The sequence below is a fragment of the Erythrolamprus reginae genome, chromosome 1, assembly GCF_031021105.1.
Source record: "Erythrolamprus reginae isolate rEryReg1 chromosome 1, rEryReg1.hap1, whole genome shotgun sequence".
NCBI classification, from domain to species: domain Eukaryota; kingdom Metazoa; phylum Chordata; class Lepidosauria; order Squamata; family Dipsadidae; genus Erythrolamprus; species Erythrolamprus reginae.
This window is the reverse complement of record NC_091950.1, coordinates 424,945,004-424,962,185: the sequence shown is the minus strand read 5'-3', so window position 1 is coordinate 424,962,185 and position 17,182 is coordinate 424,945,004. Positions and strand designations below refer to the sequence as shown.

Below are 17,182 nucleotides of genomic sequence, written 5' to 3'. Positions count from 1 at the left end.
TCTTGAGCAGAAAGAGAAGGCAAGACCCTCCCTTTCCCTAGACCCCAAACAAATGGGACCCAAGGGAACCCTGCCTGCCTCAACCAACAGAGAAGTGGCACTTGGACATCCATTTTGATAACCACCTATGATACACTTGGCATCCCTGAATCTGTCTAATTCTGCCTTGAAGTTATCAAGACTGACAGCTGTCACGACCTCTTCTGGAAGGGAATCCCATCAACCAAGGACCCTCTGGGTGAAGAAATATCTCCCTTGATTTGTCCCCACTTTCTTACCTATGAACTTTAGGGAGGGCCCCCTCGTCCTAGTATTGTGTGATAGAGAAAAGGATTGTTCTCCATCCACCTTTTCTATCCCATGCAGGATTTTATACCCTTCGATCAAGTCCCCCCTTAAACTTCGTCTTTCAAGGCTGAAGAGACTAAGGCCTTGCAACCTGGTTTTGTAAGGGAGGGGCTCAGTTTCCTTGATAATTCTTGTTGCCCCCTTTTTGCACCTTTTCCAGTTCCACTAGATTTGGGTTTATCTGGTTAGAAACATAGAAGACAGACGGCAGAAAAAGACCTCATGGTCCATCTAGTCTGCCCTTATACTATTTCCTCTATTTTTTTTTTTAACAATGGATATATGTTTATCCCAGGCATATTTAAATTCAGTTACTGTGGATTTACCAACCACGTCTGCTGGAAGTTTGTTCCAAGGATCTACTACTCTTTCAGTGAAATAATATTTTTTCACGTTGCTTTTGATTTCCCCCCCAACTAACTTCATATTGTGCCTTCTTGTTCTCTTGTTCACTTTCCTATTAAAACACTTCCCTCCTGAACCTTATTTAACCCTTTAACATATTTAAATGTTTTGGTTGTGCTAACAGGGCCCTGTAAATAAATCAGAAACTTTGAAGATGGCAAAGCCTTGGACTCTGGATTTATTTCTCAGATGCTATTTGGAAAGCTGATGTTCAGAATCCCCATGTTTTAATTTTCTTTGATTCTCTTCTGCACTTACTATTGTGTTTTCTTTTTTAAAAGTGGAGAATGAATAAAAATATTTTAAAAGTAAAAGTAAGACCCCCCCCCCCCCCCCCATTTTGGCTTTCATGGCCGCCGATACGTCTCTGGATCCCAGATCCCTTCCAGAAAAAGCGAGTCACCAAACCAGATCAGATTTTTTTTTTCTAAAACACTGGTTTTATTCATCAAACAGTCCAAAAAAGTTGGTTCTTCCCATCTTCCCATAAGATTCCCCACCCACCCACCCACCCACCACTTGCAAGGGGGGGGGGCGAGCTCTGTAGTTTGACATTGAATGATTAAAAAGCTCCCCCCCTGCCAGACCTGGGGGGTGGAGTGGGGGCACCAAGGATGCTCGAGACCACCCTGGTCTTCCCCAAACAGTCCAGCCTTCTCATAGAGAAGGGTGGGGGCAGAGGATTTTGGAGGAAGGGTGGGGGGGACAGACCCACAAGGGTTTTCTGTTAATCTATCCCCTCCAACTTCAGAGGGAGGGGGAAAGTCTACAAAATGTGGGTGGGGGAGTGGAGAGATGCAACCCACCCCTTTGGGATTTGAAGGGGGTGTTTGGTCATTTGTAGGGGTGGTCTAGAATGGGTGGGTTCCAACCAGAGGGACCCCCAAAGGCGGTGGGTTTAGAAACAGAAACATAGAAGTCTGACGGCAGAAAAAGACCCCCTGGTCCATCTAGTCTGCCCTTATACTATTTCCTGTATTTTATCTTAGGATGGATCTATGTTTATCCCAGGCCTGTTTAAATTCAGTTCCTGTGGATTTACCAACCACGTCTGCTGAAAGTTTGTTCCAAGCATCTACCACTCTTTCAGTCAAATAATATTTTGTCACGTTGCTTCTGATCTTTGCCCCAACTCGCCTCAGATTGTGCCCCCTTGTTCTTGTGTTCACTTTCCTATTGAAAACACTTCCCTCCTGAACCTCATTTAACCCTTTCACATATTTCAATGTGTCGATCATGTCCCCCCTTTTCCTTCTGTCCTCCAGACTATACAGAATGAGTTCATGAAGTCTTTCCTGATAAGTTTTATGCTTAAGATCTTCCACCATTTTTGTAGCCCATCTTTGGACCCCGTTCAATTTGATCCATATTTTTTTGTAGGTGAGGTCTCCAGAACTGGATATAGTATTTGGACGTTCTCCAGAACATAGTTTCTGGACCTTCTCCAGAAATGTATGGGTCAACAAGGAAGTCCATGCTCTTTTGCTGAGATCTGGAGGCAGGGTTGATCCCTTTTGGCGACCCAGAGATCCTTCTTTTAAGGGATCCTTCCCAAGACTGGAGTTTGGAGGCCAGGTCTTGTACAGGTTCTGCCGATTCCTAGGTGGCCAAATCTTGGTGGAGATCCTTCAGAAGGATGGGACCATTCATCTTGGGTGACCAAGTGATCCTTATGGATCCCCCTCCAAAGATTGGAAGCCACACCTTGTAGCCGTTTTTAAGGGGTCAATCCTTGGGGGAGATCCTTTTTGGAGGACGTTCTTGGTGGGACCCAAGGGTCCTCCTGGATCCCTGCTGAGATTTGGAGATAGGAATCCACCATGTCTCATTGTGATCCCGAGTCAAGCCTGGGGGATGGGAGGGGTGGTTAAACCAATTAAATCCTTGTGATCTCTCTCCACTGCAGGACATGCTTTTTTCTTGAGGGGAGGCCGCTTGTCAAGCTGGTGCAGAAGTTGTTGATAAATCAATGGCTTGCCACACTATCTTTGTAGATGTTGATGGGAATTTGGGAGGGGGGATTTTCAGGAGGAAGGAGATGCGTCTACAAAGCATTCTTTCGACAAGTTCAAGGTCATCCTATGCCCACCCACCTGGCCGGAAGTGGAAGGAGGACCAACCACGCTGGCACAATCTGAGTGGGCAACATGACAAATTTGTGGGTGGGGGGAGAAGGGATGTGAGCTTTCAACTGGGTGGGAAACTGAGATCCAGGTTCCCCAGTGTAGGTGCCAGCATGGCTCCAGCAATAAATTGGAATTTTGAGAATTACTTTGACTTGGATTCTGATTCAATCTGGAACCTTGACAGCTGATCCTTCCTAAGTGGCCAATCCCAGCCGGTGAGTGGGGAGGTGGAAGGGCTTGAGATGGGCTTTGCTTTGAGTGGGGAACTCTGGGTGTCTGCTCTCTTTAGACTCTGCAGGACACCACGTGGCCATCCATGGTTTTAGCATGATGTTCCATCAAAGCGCTGATGAGATCCAGTCGCACATCAGGATCGGATTTGGGGTAGGAGGGCAATCCCGAAGAAGACCTTAGCTGGGTCAAAGCTGGCTTATATCAATTCCTTACAAGATCTGGCTTGGTCCTTACTGAAGGGTTCGCTCAGGATGGCACAACTAGTCCTCGACTTACCACAGTTCATTTAGTGACGGTTCGAAGTTAAAACAGAAACCAGGAAAATAATAGGACCGTTTTTCAGGCTTATGACCATTTGAGGCATCCCCGCGATCACATGATCAAGTGTTTCATATTTATGACGGTCGTAGTGTCCTGGGTCACGTGGTCCCCTTCTGCCAAGCAAAGTCCACAGGGGAGGCAGACTCACTGTACAACGATGTCCCTAACCTCTGCAGTGATTCGCAGGAAAGGTCTTCAAATGAAGCCAACTCACCTGTCTCATTTAGTGACATAAATCTTAGCAATGGCATTTAGACTTATTTACCACTTCCTAGTGCTTTTCCAGCCCTCTATAAGTCCTTTGCAGAATCAGCACATTTGCCCCCAACAATCTGGGTCCTCATTTGACCCCCCTCGGTGTTGTGGTTAGCTCTGGCCCAGCTCCTGCCCCAAGGACTGTGGATGTGGGGGAGAGATCCACATGCTGCAGGCCTGTTTTGCCCCAGGTGGAATCTGCTGATGAAGGCTCCTCTGACCAAGAAGACATGAGTGACAGAGAGGAGGAGAGTGTGGTAGACAGCTCAGAAGGAGATCAATTATCTGTCTCCTCCTTGGATTCAGAACAAGAGTTAATGATACAGCCACACATGCGGAGAGCGATGCATAGGCAACAACAACTGAGAGATTATTATCAAAGAAAATGAGGCCACCTGTGGTTGGGTGGGGCTGTGGTCATTAGTGAGGCTGCTATAAAGAGCAGCCTGTGGGTTTGGCCATTGTGGAGGATTATCTGATCCTTGTGTTTCGTGACTGCTTTACTGACTTTTTGTGTGCTGATTTTTCCCCGCTTTGAAATTAAACCAGAGCAAAGTGTGTGTCACTTTGTGAAAGAAGAAGGACTGTGAATTGCCTCACAGCTGCAAGCTAAGTATCACAGAACTGATAAGGGACTTGTACAAATTACCAGGTTGTTTGGAGACAAGGGCTCTTTGCTATCCCAAAGGAGGGCCTGGTTTAAGTGGATTTTCATTTTAAAGAACATTGTTTTGAATTTTCAAATGTGTGTGTGTCTGAAATTTGTTCCTGTGAATTTTCGGGAGGATTCTACCAGAGAGCCCGACAGAACACTCGGAAGGATGGAAGGCTGAGTCAACCTTGAGCCAGTGGTGAGATTTGAACTGCTGAACTACAGCTAGCAGTCAGCGGAAGTAGCCTGCAGTGCTGCACTCTAACCACTGCAGCACCCCGGCTCTAATTTTGAGCTCAGGTGCTTAGATTGCAGGATTGCAGGCTGACTCTGCCCACTGCCAATAGTTCAATCCTGATCAGTTTTGAGTTTGGCTCAGCCTTCTGTCCTTCTGAGGTCAGGAAGAGGAGAACCTGGGTTGTTTGAGGGGGGAGGGGCTGTGGCAATACGCTGACTCTGTAAACAGCTGAGAGAGGGCTGTAAAACCCTGTAAAGGGGCATATAAATATAAGGGCTATTGCTTAGGAAGGAGGGAAGGGAAAATGGGGAAGGAAGGAAGGAGAATGGGGAAGGAAGGAAGGAGAACTGGAAAAGAAGTGTTAATTGTCGGTTTTAAATTGTTTTGCACTGTTTTTAAGGGGTTTTACATTTTATGTGTATTTGGTTTTAAGCTGCCCAGAGTCCAAAGGAAGGAAGGAAGAGAAGGAAAGAAGGAAGATGAGAAGGAAGGAAGGAAGATGGGAAGGAAGGAAAGAAGGAAGAAGAGAAGGAAAGAAGGAAGATGAGAAGGAAGGAAGGAAGGAAGATGGGAAGGAAGGAAGGAAGATGAGAAGGAAGGAAGATAAGAAGGAAGGAAGGAAGGAAGATGAGAAGGAAAGAAGGAAGATGAGAAGGAAGGAAGATGGGAAGGAAGAAGAGAAGGAAAGAAGGAAGATGAGAAGGAAGGAAGGAAGATGGGAAGGAAGGAAAGAAGGAAGGAAGGAAGGAAGATGGGAAGGAAGGAAAGAAGGAAGATGAGAAGGAAGGAAGGAAGAAGAGAAGAAAAGAAGGAAGATGAGAAGGAAGGAAAGAAGGAAGAAGAGAAGGAAATAAGGAAGATGAGAAGGAAGGAAGGAAGATGAGAAGGAAGGAAGGAAGATGGGAAGGAAGGAAAGAAGGAAGATGAGAAGGAAGGAAGAAGAGAAGGAAGGAAAGAAGGAAGATGAGAAGGAAAGAAGGAAGATGAGAAGGAAGGAAGAAGAGAAGGAAGGAAAGAAGGAAGATGAGAAGGAAGGAAGGAAGGAAGATGGGAAGGAAGGAAAGAAGGAAGATGAGAAGGAAGGAAGGAAGGAAGATGGGAAGGAAGGAAAGAAGGAAGATGAGAAGGAAGGAAGGAAGATGGGAAGGAAGGAAAGAAGGAAGATGAGAAGGAAGGAAGGAAGGAAGATGGGAAGGAAGGAAAGAAGGAAGATGAGAAGGAAGGAAGGAAGGAAGATGGGAAGGAAGGAAAGAAGGAAGATGAGAAGGAAGGAAGATGAGAAGGAAGGAAAGAAGGAAGACAGAAGGGAGGCAAGAAAGAAGGAAGGGAAGGAGGGAGGGAAAAATCGGGAAGGAACAAAGGTGAAGGGAAGGGAAAAAGGAAGGGAAAATGGGAAAGGAACGAAGGAAGGGAGGAAGAAGGGAGGCAAGAAGGCAGAAAGGAAGGGAGGGAGGGAGGGAGGTTAACTGTAGTGGCATAGTTGTTACAAGATGGTATTTCAGGCCGACTCTGCCAACTTCCAACAGTTCGATCTTGACCGGTTTTGAGTTTGACTCCGCCTTCTCTCCCTCCGTGGCCACCAAACTGAGGACCCAGTTTGTTTTTTGGTGGGTTGGCAATATGTTGACTCTATAAACCACTCGGAGAGGGCTGTAAAGCAGTCTATAAGTCTTAAGTGCTGTTGCTGCTGCTATCCCCAGGACCAGAGGGTCTCTTCCTTCTCTCCTTGAAGTTCTCCACCAAAGAGGGACATCTCCTCTTTCACGCATGGTTGACTCTGTCACCAGACTCTGGTGGCTTAACGCCAGCACCAAATCTCCATTCTGGGACACTGCCACCCACCCACTTTCCTCGAGGTATTAAGAACAACTTTGGAGCAAGGAAATTTTTGGTGGAGTTACAAAGGGAAGTTAAAGCTTTCCTCGTGCGTACTTTGATTGAAACCAGAACACCCTGACACAATCCCATATGGCAGTGTTTTTCAACCAGTGTGCCGCGGCACACTAGTGTGCCATGAGACATGATCAGGTGTGCCGCGAAGCTCAGAGAGAGAAAGAAAGCAAGAGAGAGAAAGAGAGAAAGAAAGAAAGAGAGAGAGAAAAAGAAAGAAAGCAAGAGAGAGAAAAAGAAAACAAGAGAGAGAGAGAAAGAGAGAAAGAAGAGAGAGAAAGAGAGAGAGAGAAAGCAAGCAAGAGAGAGAAAGAGAACAAGAGAGAGCAAGAAAGAGAAAGAAAGAGAGAGGGAGGGAGAGAGAGAGAGAGGAAGGGATAGTGGGAGAGAGAAAGACATAAAGGGAGGGAGGGAGGGAGCAAAAAAGAGGAAGGAAGGAAGGAAGGAAGGAAGAGGGATGGAGAGAGAGAAAAAAGAAGAAGGGAGAGAAAGAGGGAGGGAGAGAGAAATAGAGCGAAAGGGAGGAAGAGAGAGAAAAAAATTTTGTCTAAACTTTTTTTAGCCGCCCCCCCTCAATGTGCCCCAGGGTTTTGTAAATGTAAAAAATGTGCCATAGCTCAAAAAAGGTTGAAAATCACTCCCATATGGGACTCAGCCTTCCTAACGCTGCCTTCTGCAAATTGTGGCTTTGGTTTTTGCGCCCAGGATGGATCAAATGGCTCAGGGCACAGGCCAAGGACCCCCAAGGACCGCCGTAGCCCTCTTTGCTTCTTGTTCTCCTACACCAGTGATGGTGAACCTATGGCACGGGTGCCACAGGTGGCGTGTGTAGCCATATCTGCTAGCACGCAAGCCGTTGCCCTAGCTCAGCTCCAACCTGCATGTGTGTGCCGCCCAGCTGATTTTTGGCTCGCACAGAGGCTCTGGGAGGGTGTTTTTGGCTTCCAGAGAACCTCCAGGGGGATGGGGGAGGGCGTTTTGATCCTCCCCTGGCTCCAGGGCAGCCTTTGGTGCCTGGGGAGGGTGAAACACGAGCCTACTGGGCCCACCAGAATTTGGGAAACAGGCCACTTCTAGGCTCCAGAGGGCCTCCAGGCAGTGGGGGAAGCTGTTTTAGCCTTCCCCAGGCATTGAATTATGGATGTGGGCACTCACACATGCGCTTGTATGCGCTTTCAGCATCCGAGGAAAAAAAGGCTCGCCATCTCTGTCCTATACCTAGGTTGTTGTACCTGGTTGGGATGTTTGATGGTTATGATTGCAGTGACATTATTTAAGGGTTCTATACAGCAGTGTTTCCCAACCTTGGCAACTTGAAGATATTTGGACTTCAATTCCCAGAATTCCCCAACCAGCATTTGCTGGCTGAGGAATTCTGGGAGTTGAAGTCCAAATATCTTCAAGTTGCCAAGGTTGGGAATCACTGCTATACAGTGTTGGGCTCTTGCTGGTACGCAGCTCTGGCACGCGAGCAAGGGATTGAGCGCAATTTTGCTTCCTGCACCTGTGCAGGTAGCAAAATCTCACACGGGGATGCATGTGTGTGCATTTCAGAGAGTTTTTTTGCTTCCACGCATGCGTGCAGTTAGCCATACCGGTAGGAGCACACCACTGGTTTTATATTGCATTAATTAATTGTTGTATTTTATCATTCTGTATTGTTTTTGTCCTTCAGGATTGGGCAGCATACAAATCTAATAATAATAACAAGAGAGTTGGAAGGGACCTTGGAGGCCTTCTAGTCCAACCCCCTGCTTAGGCAGGAAACCCTACACTACTTCAGACAGATGGTTCTCCAACATCTGCTTAAAAACCTCCAGTGTTAGAGCATTCACAACTCCTGGAAATAATTTATTAGAGATACAAGTCGTATTATTATTATTATTATTATTATTATTATTATTATTATTATTATTATTATTATTATTATTATTTTCTGGAGGCAAATCCTGTTCACTTATTAATAATAATAATAATAATAATAATAATAATAATAATAATAATTTATTAGATTTATATGCTGCCACTCTCCGAGGACCCGGAGTGGCTTAACTGTTCTGTCTGTCAAGAAATTTCTCCTTAGTTCTAAGTTGCTTCTCTCCTTGTTTAGTTTCCACCCATTGCTTCTTGTTCAGGTGCTTTTTAGAATAGCTTGACTCCCTCTTCTTTGGGGGCAACCCCTGAGATACTGGAAGGCTGCTATCCTGTCTCCCCTGGTCCTTCTTTTCATTCAACTAGCCAGGCCCAGTTCCTGCAACCGTTCTTCATATGTCTTAGCCTCCATTTATCCCCTAATCCTCTTTGTCGCTGTTCTCTGTATTTTTCTACAATCTCAGGATCCTTTTGATCTAATAAATGCATGAATGAATGAATAAAATCAAATAAATAAATGATAGATAGATAAACAAATAAAATAAAATAAAATAAATAAATCCAGGATTCCTAAGTGTGTGTGGGGTGTCTTTGCCTCCTTGCCCTTTAAGACCAGGCCCAGCAGCTATGGGGTGCCACTGAGACCATTGCTTGTGCCCCCCAGGGAATGCCCCCTGATCCCAGTATCCTCAAATTGGCAGCACAGTTTCTCTCCCCCCCAAAAAATCTTGAAACGGAAGCCTCTCCTTGGAATACAAAAACTCCAAAAGCAAAAAAAAACAAAACCCCACCGAAATTCAGAAGCCAAGAGGCAGATGCCAAACCCATGTGAGTACAGAGAGAGCCCACCCACCATCCTCTTCCTCTGCTGGGATCCCCCCTGGCCCCAGCCAAGTTGGCTCAAACCGAACCAGAACCTCAGCTTCGTGGGAGGGATCCTGGGAGGTCATCTAATGCAACCCTCAAACTCCTTCCTGGACATTGATGTACGAAAATCTAAAATTCTCCTCTCTCTCTCTCTCTCTCTCTCTCTCTCTCTCTCTCTCTCTCTCTCTCTCTCTCTGTGTGTGTGTGTGTGTGTGTGAGTGAGTGCTCTCCACAGAGGGATAGACAGCTAAAGGCCTCTTGAGATGGTATTGTAGCCTTCCTGCCTAGACATGAATGGGGAGAGGACAACCAGTAGAAACATACTCCACCCTGAGTCCACTTGGAGAAGGTTGGCTTATAAATTGGATTAAATAAATAAATACGGGACTTTTGCCAACGTCAAGCCCATCTAGTTTTGCCTCTGCCATCTTTGTGGAAATTTCCCTGAATTTCTCAGAGTAGCCCCCAACCGGGGCCTGTGGGTGGTTGTGTTTCCAGGGTAGTTTTCCTATCTATTTACTAACCCAGTCCAAGTTGGAATCTCCCCGTGGTCCCCTTTCCATGCCCGAAGCAAGTCCAAACCTGCTTAGCTGCTTGGATCAACACCAATGAAAGAGAATCTTTATAGCTCAGGGTTGAACTGCGGGGTTCCTTGGTGCTACCTGATTTTGGTGGCTTTGTTGCTGACGTTTCATTACCTGACTAGGTGACATCATCAGTGATAGAAGGGGGGAAGGAAGAGGAGGAGGAGGAGGAGACTGGGGGTCCTTGGTACACTGTGCTTGAATGGTGACATCGCCAGTGCCAGAAGGGAGGAAGGAGGAGGAGGAAGAGGAGGCTGTGGGTTCCTTGGTGTTCTCTGAGCTTGGTTGTTTTCTTGCTGACGTTTCATTACCCTACTAGGTAACATTGTCAGTGCTCCGCCGAAGCTGACATCTCTCCCTGAAGATCCAGTGCATGACTGACTCCTCAGCCTTTTTGTTGTGAGTGAGCCTGGATCAAGTTTGATAATGTCGAATGAGGATGAGCCAGGCCTGTCTGGGGACACTGGGCCCATCGCCTTGCCAGCCGATGCAGAGGGTGAAGAGGTGTTAATGCAGACTATTTCCGAGTCGGAAGAGGAAGAAGAAGGGGGTGTTAGAGACAATGACCCACTGCTGGATCCTAGATTTAGAAGTCTTCAGAGTAGACAGGAGGAATTCTAGAGGGAAAGGAAGTAATCTGTACGGTGTAATTCTAGAGTTGCTGATTTGGAATGGGAGTCTGGGTAAATGTTTGTGGAGTTGCAACTTTTCAAAAATGATGGTCCATTTCCGTATGATCCGATAAATCTGCTGAGAAAATCCTGGCCTTCTGCTCTAAAAAGGCCCCTCGCCTGAAATGTTGACATGCCTAGACGTTTGGTAAACTGCCGGCGCTAATTTGATGTATTGAGGACTTATCTAAAAGCAGGCCGCAATGATTTAACCCTTTGGCGAGGGTCCCGGAGTAATTATTCAGAGGCTTCAGTTTGGAATGCCATGTTACAGAGACATAACAAGCTGCTTGGGGGTGAGATGATGTGACTTCTTGGAGAAAAATTAAGTTTGTTTAAAGAAGTGGAGAGTGTTTCCAATTTGATTACGCCTGGCATAGAACACTTTTGGGTTGTTGGTTTTTTTTTTAAAAAAAGGGGAATTATTTCTGCAACTTGTCACAAACCAAGGCAAAATTTTGCCCTTCTACACTCGGGTATGGTTTTCAGCCAGTCCCACAGAAGAAGGCAGAGGGGTGAGCAGAACCGAAGAAGCTTCTTGATATGGGGAGCGAAAGGTTTTTCAAGGAAAAAAACAGAACAGAAGAATTCCAGTAGCTGCCTTTCAGGGGGAAAAGCCCCTTTGGTTTGACCACTCCAGCCTGGAGAGGATGGAGAACCCCCGTAGATATTTATTCCGGAGAGGAAGCAGAGGGGTGGGGGTCTAACAGGAGGAGGGGTCTTGCTCCTGGGGACCCTCACTGGGTTGCAGGCTGTTTTGGGGGGGTCTCATCCAAGGCTTGAAAAAGTTGGGGATCCCATTAGGGTTGCTGAAAATTGTCCATTTTTAGAGAGGTTTGCAGGGAAGATGGACAGGAGGATCCCAGGTGGCTTTAGCAGGACAGAAGCCCCCACCAGCTGAGAAAGGGCTGGGGGGGCAACGTTGCAGCTGCCTTGAGGTCCTGGAAAGGGGGTGCACCATCCGCCAGCAGCCCCTGCTGCCCCCCCCCCAGCTGATGATCCTCCAGGGAAGTTCTGACCGGGAGGTATTTACAGGTCCTTTCTCAGTGCAGTGGGGGGGAGGCATGGGGGGAAGCCTCACATGATCCAGGCGGGTGGGGCTGGCCCCCTCCAGCTCCCCCCCCTTAACGGGCCACGGCTTCTGCCCTAGATGGAGACTTCATACGCTGCCGCCGGCATCTCCTGCAGAGAGAAAAGTCTGCAGAGGGTTGGGCCCTTGGGGGGGGGGGTGTCAGGCGCTCTGTCTCCCCCCCAGGAACAAGTTAAACAAGGAAACCCCTCCCCCAAAGCAGAGTGGGGGGATCTCCTGCTGATTGGTCTAAAGTCATTATGTACCTAGCTCTTTGTCTGTCTGTCTATGTATCATCCATCCATCCATCCATCCATCTACTAACTAACTAACTAACTGTCTGTCTGTCTGTCTGTCTGTCTGTCTGTCTGCCTGTCTGCCTACCTACCTACCTATCTAACTATCTATCTAATCTATCATATATCTATCTCTCCATCCATCCATCCATCATCTGTCTACTAACTAACTAACTAAATGTCTGTCTGTCTGTCTGTCTGTCTATCATCTATCTATCTATCTCTCCATCCATTCATCCATCATCATCTATCTACTAACAAACTATCTATCTATCTATCTATCTATCTATCTATCTATCTATCTATCTATCTATCTATCCTTCTATCTATCTCCTATCTGCCTGTCTCCCTGCCTGTCTGTCTGTCTGTCTGTCTGTCTGTCTGTCTGTCTGTCTGTCTGTCTATCTATCTATCTATCTATCTATCTATCTATCTATCTATCTATCTATCCTATCTATTTCTTTCTCCCTCTCCCTCCTCTCCCTCACTCCCCCCTCTCTCCATGCACACCCCCCCTCTCCCCCACTGAGTGCCCCCCTCTCTCTTTGGGCAAGGAAGCCCCCCCCACTTACTCCAGTCTCATAGGTGGGGTTGTCAAAGGCCGCCTCGTCCGCCATCTGGTCATAGGAGGGTGAAGCCGAGAGGGCTGCTGGCAACGAGGACTTTCCCTGGTGCCTGGGCAGACGGAGAGGAGGGGGCTGGTGGGGGTCAAGGCACAAGGGTGGGGATAAGGGTGCCCTATGTCCCCCCGTCCCTCCGGTCAGCCCTCCTGCCCTGCCACGGCAGCTCACCTGGAAATGCACAGGTAGATGGTGCCCAGAAGGAGCCCCACCATGGCCACCGGGAGGAAGACGGCCAAAGCCACGCTGGAGCCTTGCAGGGGGTCCCTGGCCGGCATCACCTTGGCCATGGCTGCAGGGAGAAAAGGGGACTTTTGGGGAGCGACTTCAGAGCAGCAGAGAGGGTGGGGGAGGGCAGGGGGGTCAGGGGGGTCAGGGTTCATTTCAGTGAGGGTCCCACCTTGGAGGAGGGCTGGGCAGGGGCATGGGGTGGTGGTGGTGGCTATGGGCAGGGCTACAGTGGGCGCATGTTGGGGGTACCTGTGGTGGCTAAGTACTAAAGACTTCCTGAGACCCCCTTCCCTCCCTCCCTCTCTTCCTTCCTTCCTTCCCTCCTTCCCTCCTTTCTTCTTTCCTCCCCCTTCCTTCCTTCCCTCCTTCCCTCCTTTCTTCTTTCCTCCCCCTTCCTTCCTTCCCTCCTTCCCTCCTTTCTTCTTTCCTCCCCCTTCCTTCTTTCCTTCCCTCCTTCCTTCTTTCCTTCCCTCCTTCCTTCTTTCCTCCCCTCCTTCCTTCCCATCAAGCAACTGTGTTCTTTTTGCAGACGATGTAAAACTCTTCAACACCACCGATAACACAACTACTGTACAAAAAGACCTAGACTCAGTTTCTGACTGGTCCAACACATGGCAACTCCAAATCTCAACCAGCAAAGGCTCTGTCCTACACATTGGCAAAAAGAATCAGAACTTGAAATACAAACTTAATAAACAAATTATCACAGATAATCCCCACTCGGTCAAGGACCTCGGGATACTAATAACAAAAGACTTAAGTGCCAAAGTCCACTGCAACAACATAGCCAAGAAGGCCTCAAAAGTTGTTAATCTAATCCTACGTAGCTTCTGCTCCGGCAATCTCACACAACTAACCAGAGCTTACAAAACATTCGCCAGACCCATCCTCGAATACAGCTCATCCGTTTGGAACCCATATCGCATCTCAGATATTAACATCCTCAAAAATGTCCAGAGATCCTTCACCAGAAGAGCCCTTCACTCCTCCACTTGAAACAGAAGACCCTACGAGACTAGACTTTCAATCCTGGGCCTAGAAAGTTTAGAACTAAGACGCCTTAAACAAGATCTAAGTATTGCCCACAAGATCATATGCTGCAACGTCCTGCCTGTCGGCGACTACTTCAGCTTCAACCACAACAACACAAGAGCACACAACAGATTCAAGCTTAATATTAACCGCTCCAAACTTGACTGTAAAAAATATGACTTCAGTAACCGAGTTGTCGAAGCGTGGAACTCATTACCGGACTCTGTAGTATCATCCCCTAACCCCCAACACTTTACCCTTAGACTATCCACGGTTGACCTCTCCAGATTCCTAAGAGGTCAGTAAGGGGTGTGCATAAGCGCACTGGAGTGCCTTCCGTCCCCTGTCCAATTTTCTCTCCTTTATCTCATATTTCTTCTCTACTATATCTCTATAACCTTCATTGTGTATTATTGTGTATTGGACAAAATAAACAAATAAATAAATAATTTAAAATAAAATAAAATAAATCTTCCTTCCTCCCTCCCTTCTCATCTTCCTTCCTTCCTTCTCTCCTTCATTTCCTCCCCCCCTCCTTCCTTCCTCCCTTTCCATCTTCCTTCTTTCCTTCATTTCCTCCCTCTCTCCTTCCTTCTTTTCTCCTTCCTTCCTTCCCTCCTTCCCTCCCTCCCTCCTCCCACTCTGCCTCCTTCCTTCCTCCCTTCCTCCCTTCCCATCTTCCTTCTTTCCTTCATTTCCTCCCCCTCTCCTTCCTTCCTTTCTCTCCATCTTCCTTCATTTCCTCCCTCCTTCCTTCTTTCCTCTGCCCTTCCTTCCCTCCTTTCCTCCCACCCTGCCTCCTTCCTCCCTTCTCATCTTCCTTCCTTCTTTCCTTCATTTGTTCTCTCCTCCTTCCTCCTTTCCTCCCCCCTTCCTTCCTTCCTCCCTCCCACCCTGACTACTTCCTCCCTCCCTCCTCCCTCCCCATCCTTCCTTGGACAATGTGACAAGGTTGTGGGTGGGTGGGGGAACAAAGGATGTGAACTTTTAACTGGATGGGAAACACAGATTCAGGTTCCCAGGGTGGGTGCCAGGGTGGCTCCGGAAACACATTGGAGCTTTGAGCCTTGACTCAGATTTAGCTTGGATGCTCCCTGGAACCTTGAGAAAGATCGTCACAGCCAGGTGGATGCACACAAACACTGGCAGAGTGTGGTTGCACCTGGCCATCCTGCACACACCCCTCACACCCCCAGCAGAAGAAGGCAGCACCTGGGAAAAGGAGGTTTTGGGGACCCCCCCTCTTACCGTCTAACTTCGGGTTGGCATAAAACTCATTGCTGGAGGCTGCAAAGGAAGCAGAGGGGGGGGCATTATGGAGGGGCATCACAAGCTGGCAATGCCCAAAGCGATTTTAATAATAATAATAATAACAACTTCATGGACTCCATCTGTCTAGTCTGGAGGACAGAAGGAAAAGGGGGGACATGATCGAAACATTTAAATATGTTAAAGGGTTAAATAAGGTTCAGGAGGGAAGTGTTTTTAATAGGAAAGTGAACACAAGAACAAGGGGACACAATCTGAAGTTAGTTGGGGCAAAGATCAAAAGCAACGTGAGAAAATATTATTTTACTGAAAGAGTAGTAGATGCTTGGAACAAACTTCCAGCAGACGTGGTTGGTCAACCCACAGTCACTGAAGTGAAACCTGCCTGGGATAAACATCTATCCATCCTAAGATAAAAATACAGGAAATAGTAGAAGGGCAGATTTATTTTATTTATTTATTAGATTTGTATGCCGCCCCTCTCCGTAGACTCAGGGCGGCTAACAACAATAATAAAACAGCCTATGACAAATCTAATATGGATGGACCAGGAGGTCTTTTTCTGCCATCAATCTTCAATGTTTCTAACAACAACAACAGAGTTGGAAGGGACCTTGGAGGTCTTCTAGTCCAACCCCCTGCTTAGGCAGGAAACCCTACACTACTTCAGACAGATGGTTATCTAACATCTTCTTAAAAGTTTCCAGTGTTGGCGCATTCACAATGTCTGGAGACGAGCTGTTCCACGCATTAATTGTTCTAACTATCAGGAAATTCCTCCTTAGTTCTAAGTTGCTTCTCTCTTTATTTAGTTTCCACCCATTGCTTCTTGTTCTACCCTCGAGTGCTTTGGAGAATAGCTTGACTCCCTCTTCTTTGGGGCAACCACTGAGATATTGGAAGATTGCTATCCTGTCTCCCCTGGTCCTTCTTTTCATTAAACGAGCCATGCCAAGTTCCTGCAACCGTTCTTCATATGTTTTAGCCTCCAGTCCCCTAAAATCCTCTTTGTTGCTCTTCTCTGCACTCTTTCCAGAGTCTTTTTGCATCGTAGTTACTAAAACTGAATGCCATATTCTAAGTGTGGCCTTACCCAGGCCTTGTAAAGTGATATTAACCCTTCATGTGATCTTGATTCTCTCCCCCTGTTGATGCAGCCTAGAACTGTGTTGGCTTTTTGGGCAGCTGCTGCACATGGCTGGCTCCTATTTAAATGGTCGTCCACTAGGACTCCAAGATCCCTCTCACAGTTACTACTACTGAGCAAGGTACCACATATACTGCACCTGTGCATTTTGCATATCTCGAGGATTACCTGGAGAATGTGGGGGTCTTCCCACTCCATGCAGAGGGTTCCGGATAACTGACCCACCATGTCCCCCCCAACCCCACAAAGACTGACCGGCTTTGCAAAGCGGGGTAGGGCCACTCCAGCGCGAGGGGTGTCCAGGCAGGCATCGGAGGACGGCGTTGCCCAGCAGCAGGTAACCGGTGGCACAGGTGAAGCGCAGGGTAGTCCCTGTTTGGTAGAGCCGCTTTTCGGGGTGCTGAGTGCTGTGTTCGGGTCCACCTGGGTTGGAGCAGGGTTCATAGACCTCGGCTGGAATTAAGAGAAGGTCAGGATTCCGTCAGGGTGAGCATTGAAGAGTGGACTAGCCAAGCTGGCCAGGGGAATTCTGGGAATTGAAGTCCTCCAGACTTAAAGTTGCCAAGGTTGAAGACCCATAATTTAAGAGCTGACCAGCTACTACGAGGATGTAGTGCTAGGAAAGAGTCAGCAAGGTGTTTGGACTGGTATCACTTTAAGAGGCTGTAACAAGAAGGGGCCTGTATCTCTCTCTCCCCCCCATCCCCCATGGGTACTTCCCTGCTGTAATTGCTGATTGTTTGAGGTCTGATTGAAGTATGTCTATGTATATATCCTTTGTAGATAAAACTTGTGCTGGCCCAGTGCCGAGAACCCCAAAATAAGATGTACACTGGGTGTTAGTATTAAAGATTTTAGTACTAATAAAAGTCTTAGCAGCTAGCCAGGGTCCCAAGAATAAGTAAACACAGCAATAATTACTAGATTGTAGTAATAGTCCTTATCGTAGACTTACAGAAGTTGGTTGGAAGCCCAGAGGTCATTACAGAAACAAATAATGTGATTTTTTAAAATACAAACTGAATTCAAGAGCTGAAACTAGATTTTCTGGAACA

At 47.2% G+C, this 17,182-nt stretch overlaps 1 protein-coding gene across 1 annotated transcript in view; it reads right to left on the bottom strand.

Moving 5' to 3' along the window:
* Positions 1–11,609: 11,609 nt before the first annotated feature.
* LOC139156237 (seizure protein 6-like) overlaps positions 11,610–17,182 on the bottom strand; it is a 47,514-nt gene continuing 41,941 nt past the window's right edge. The window contains 5 exon segments of the mRNA XM_070731561.1: positions 11,610–11,645; positions 12,401–12,503; positions 12,620–12,740; positions 14,960–14,998; positions 16,383–16,580. Coding sequence (XP_070587662.1) covers positions 11,610–11,645; positions 12,401–12,503; positions 12,620–12,740; positions 14,960–14,998; positions 16,383–16,580 — 497 coding nt within the window.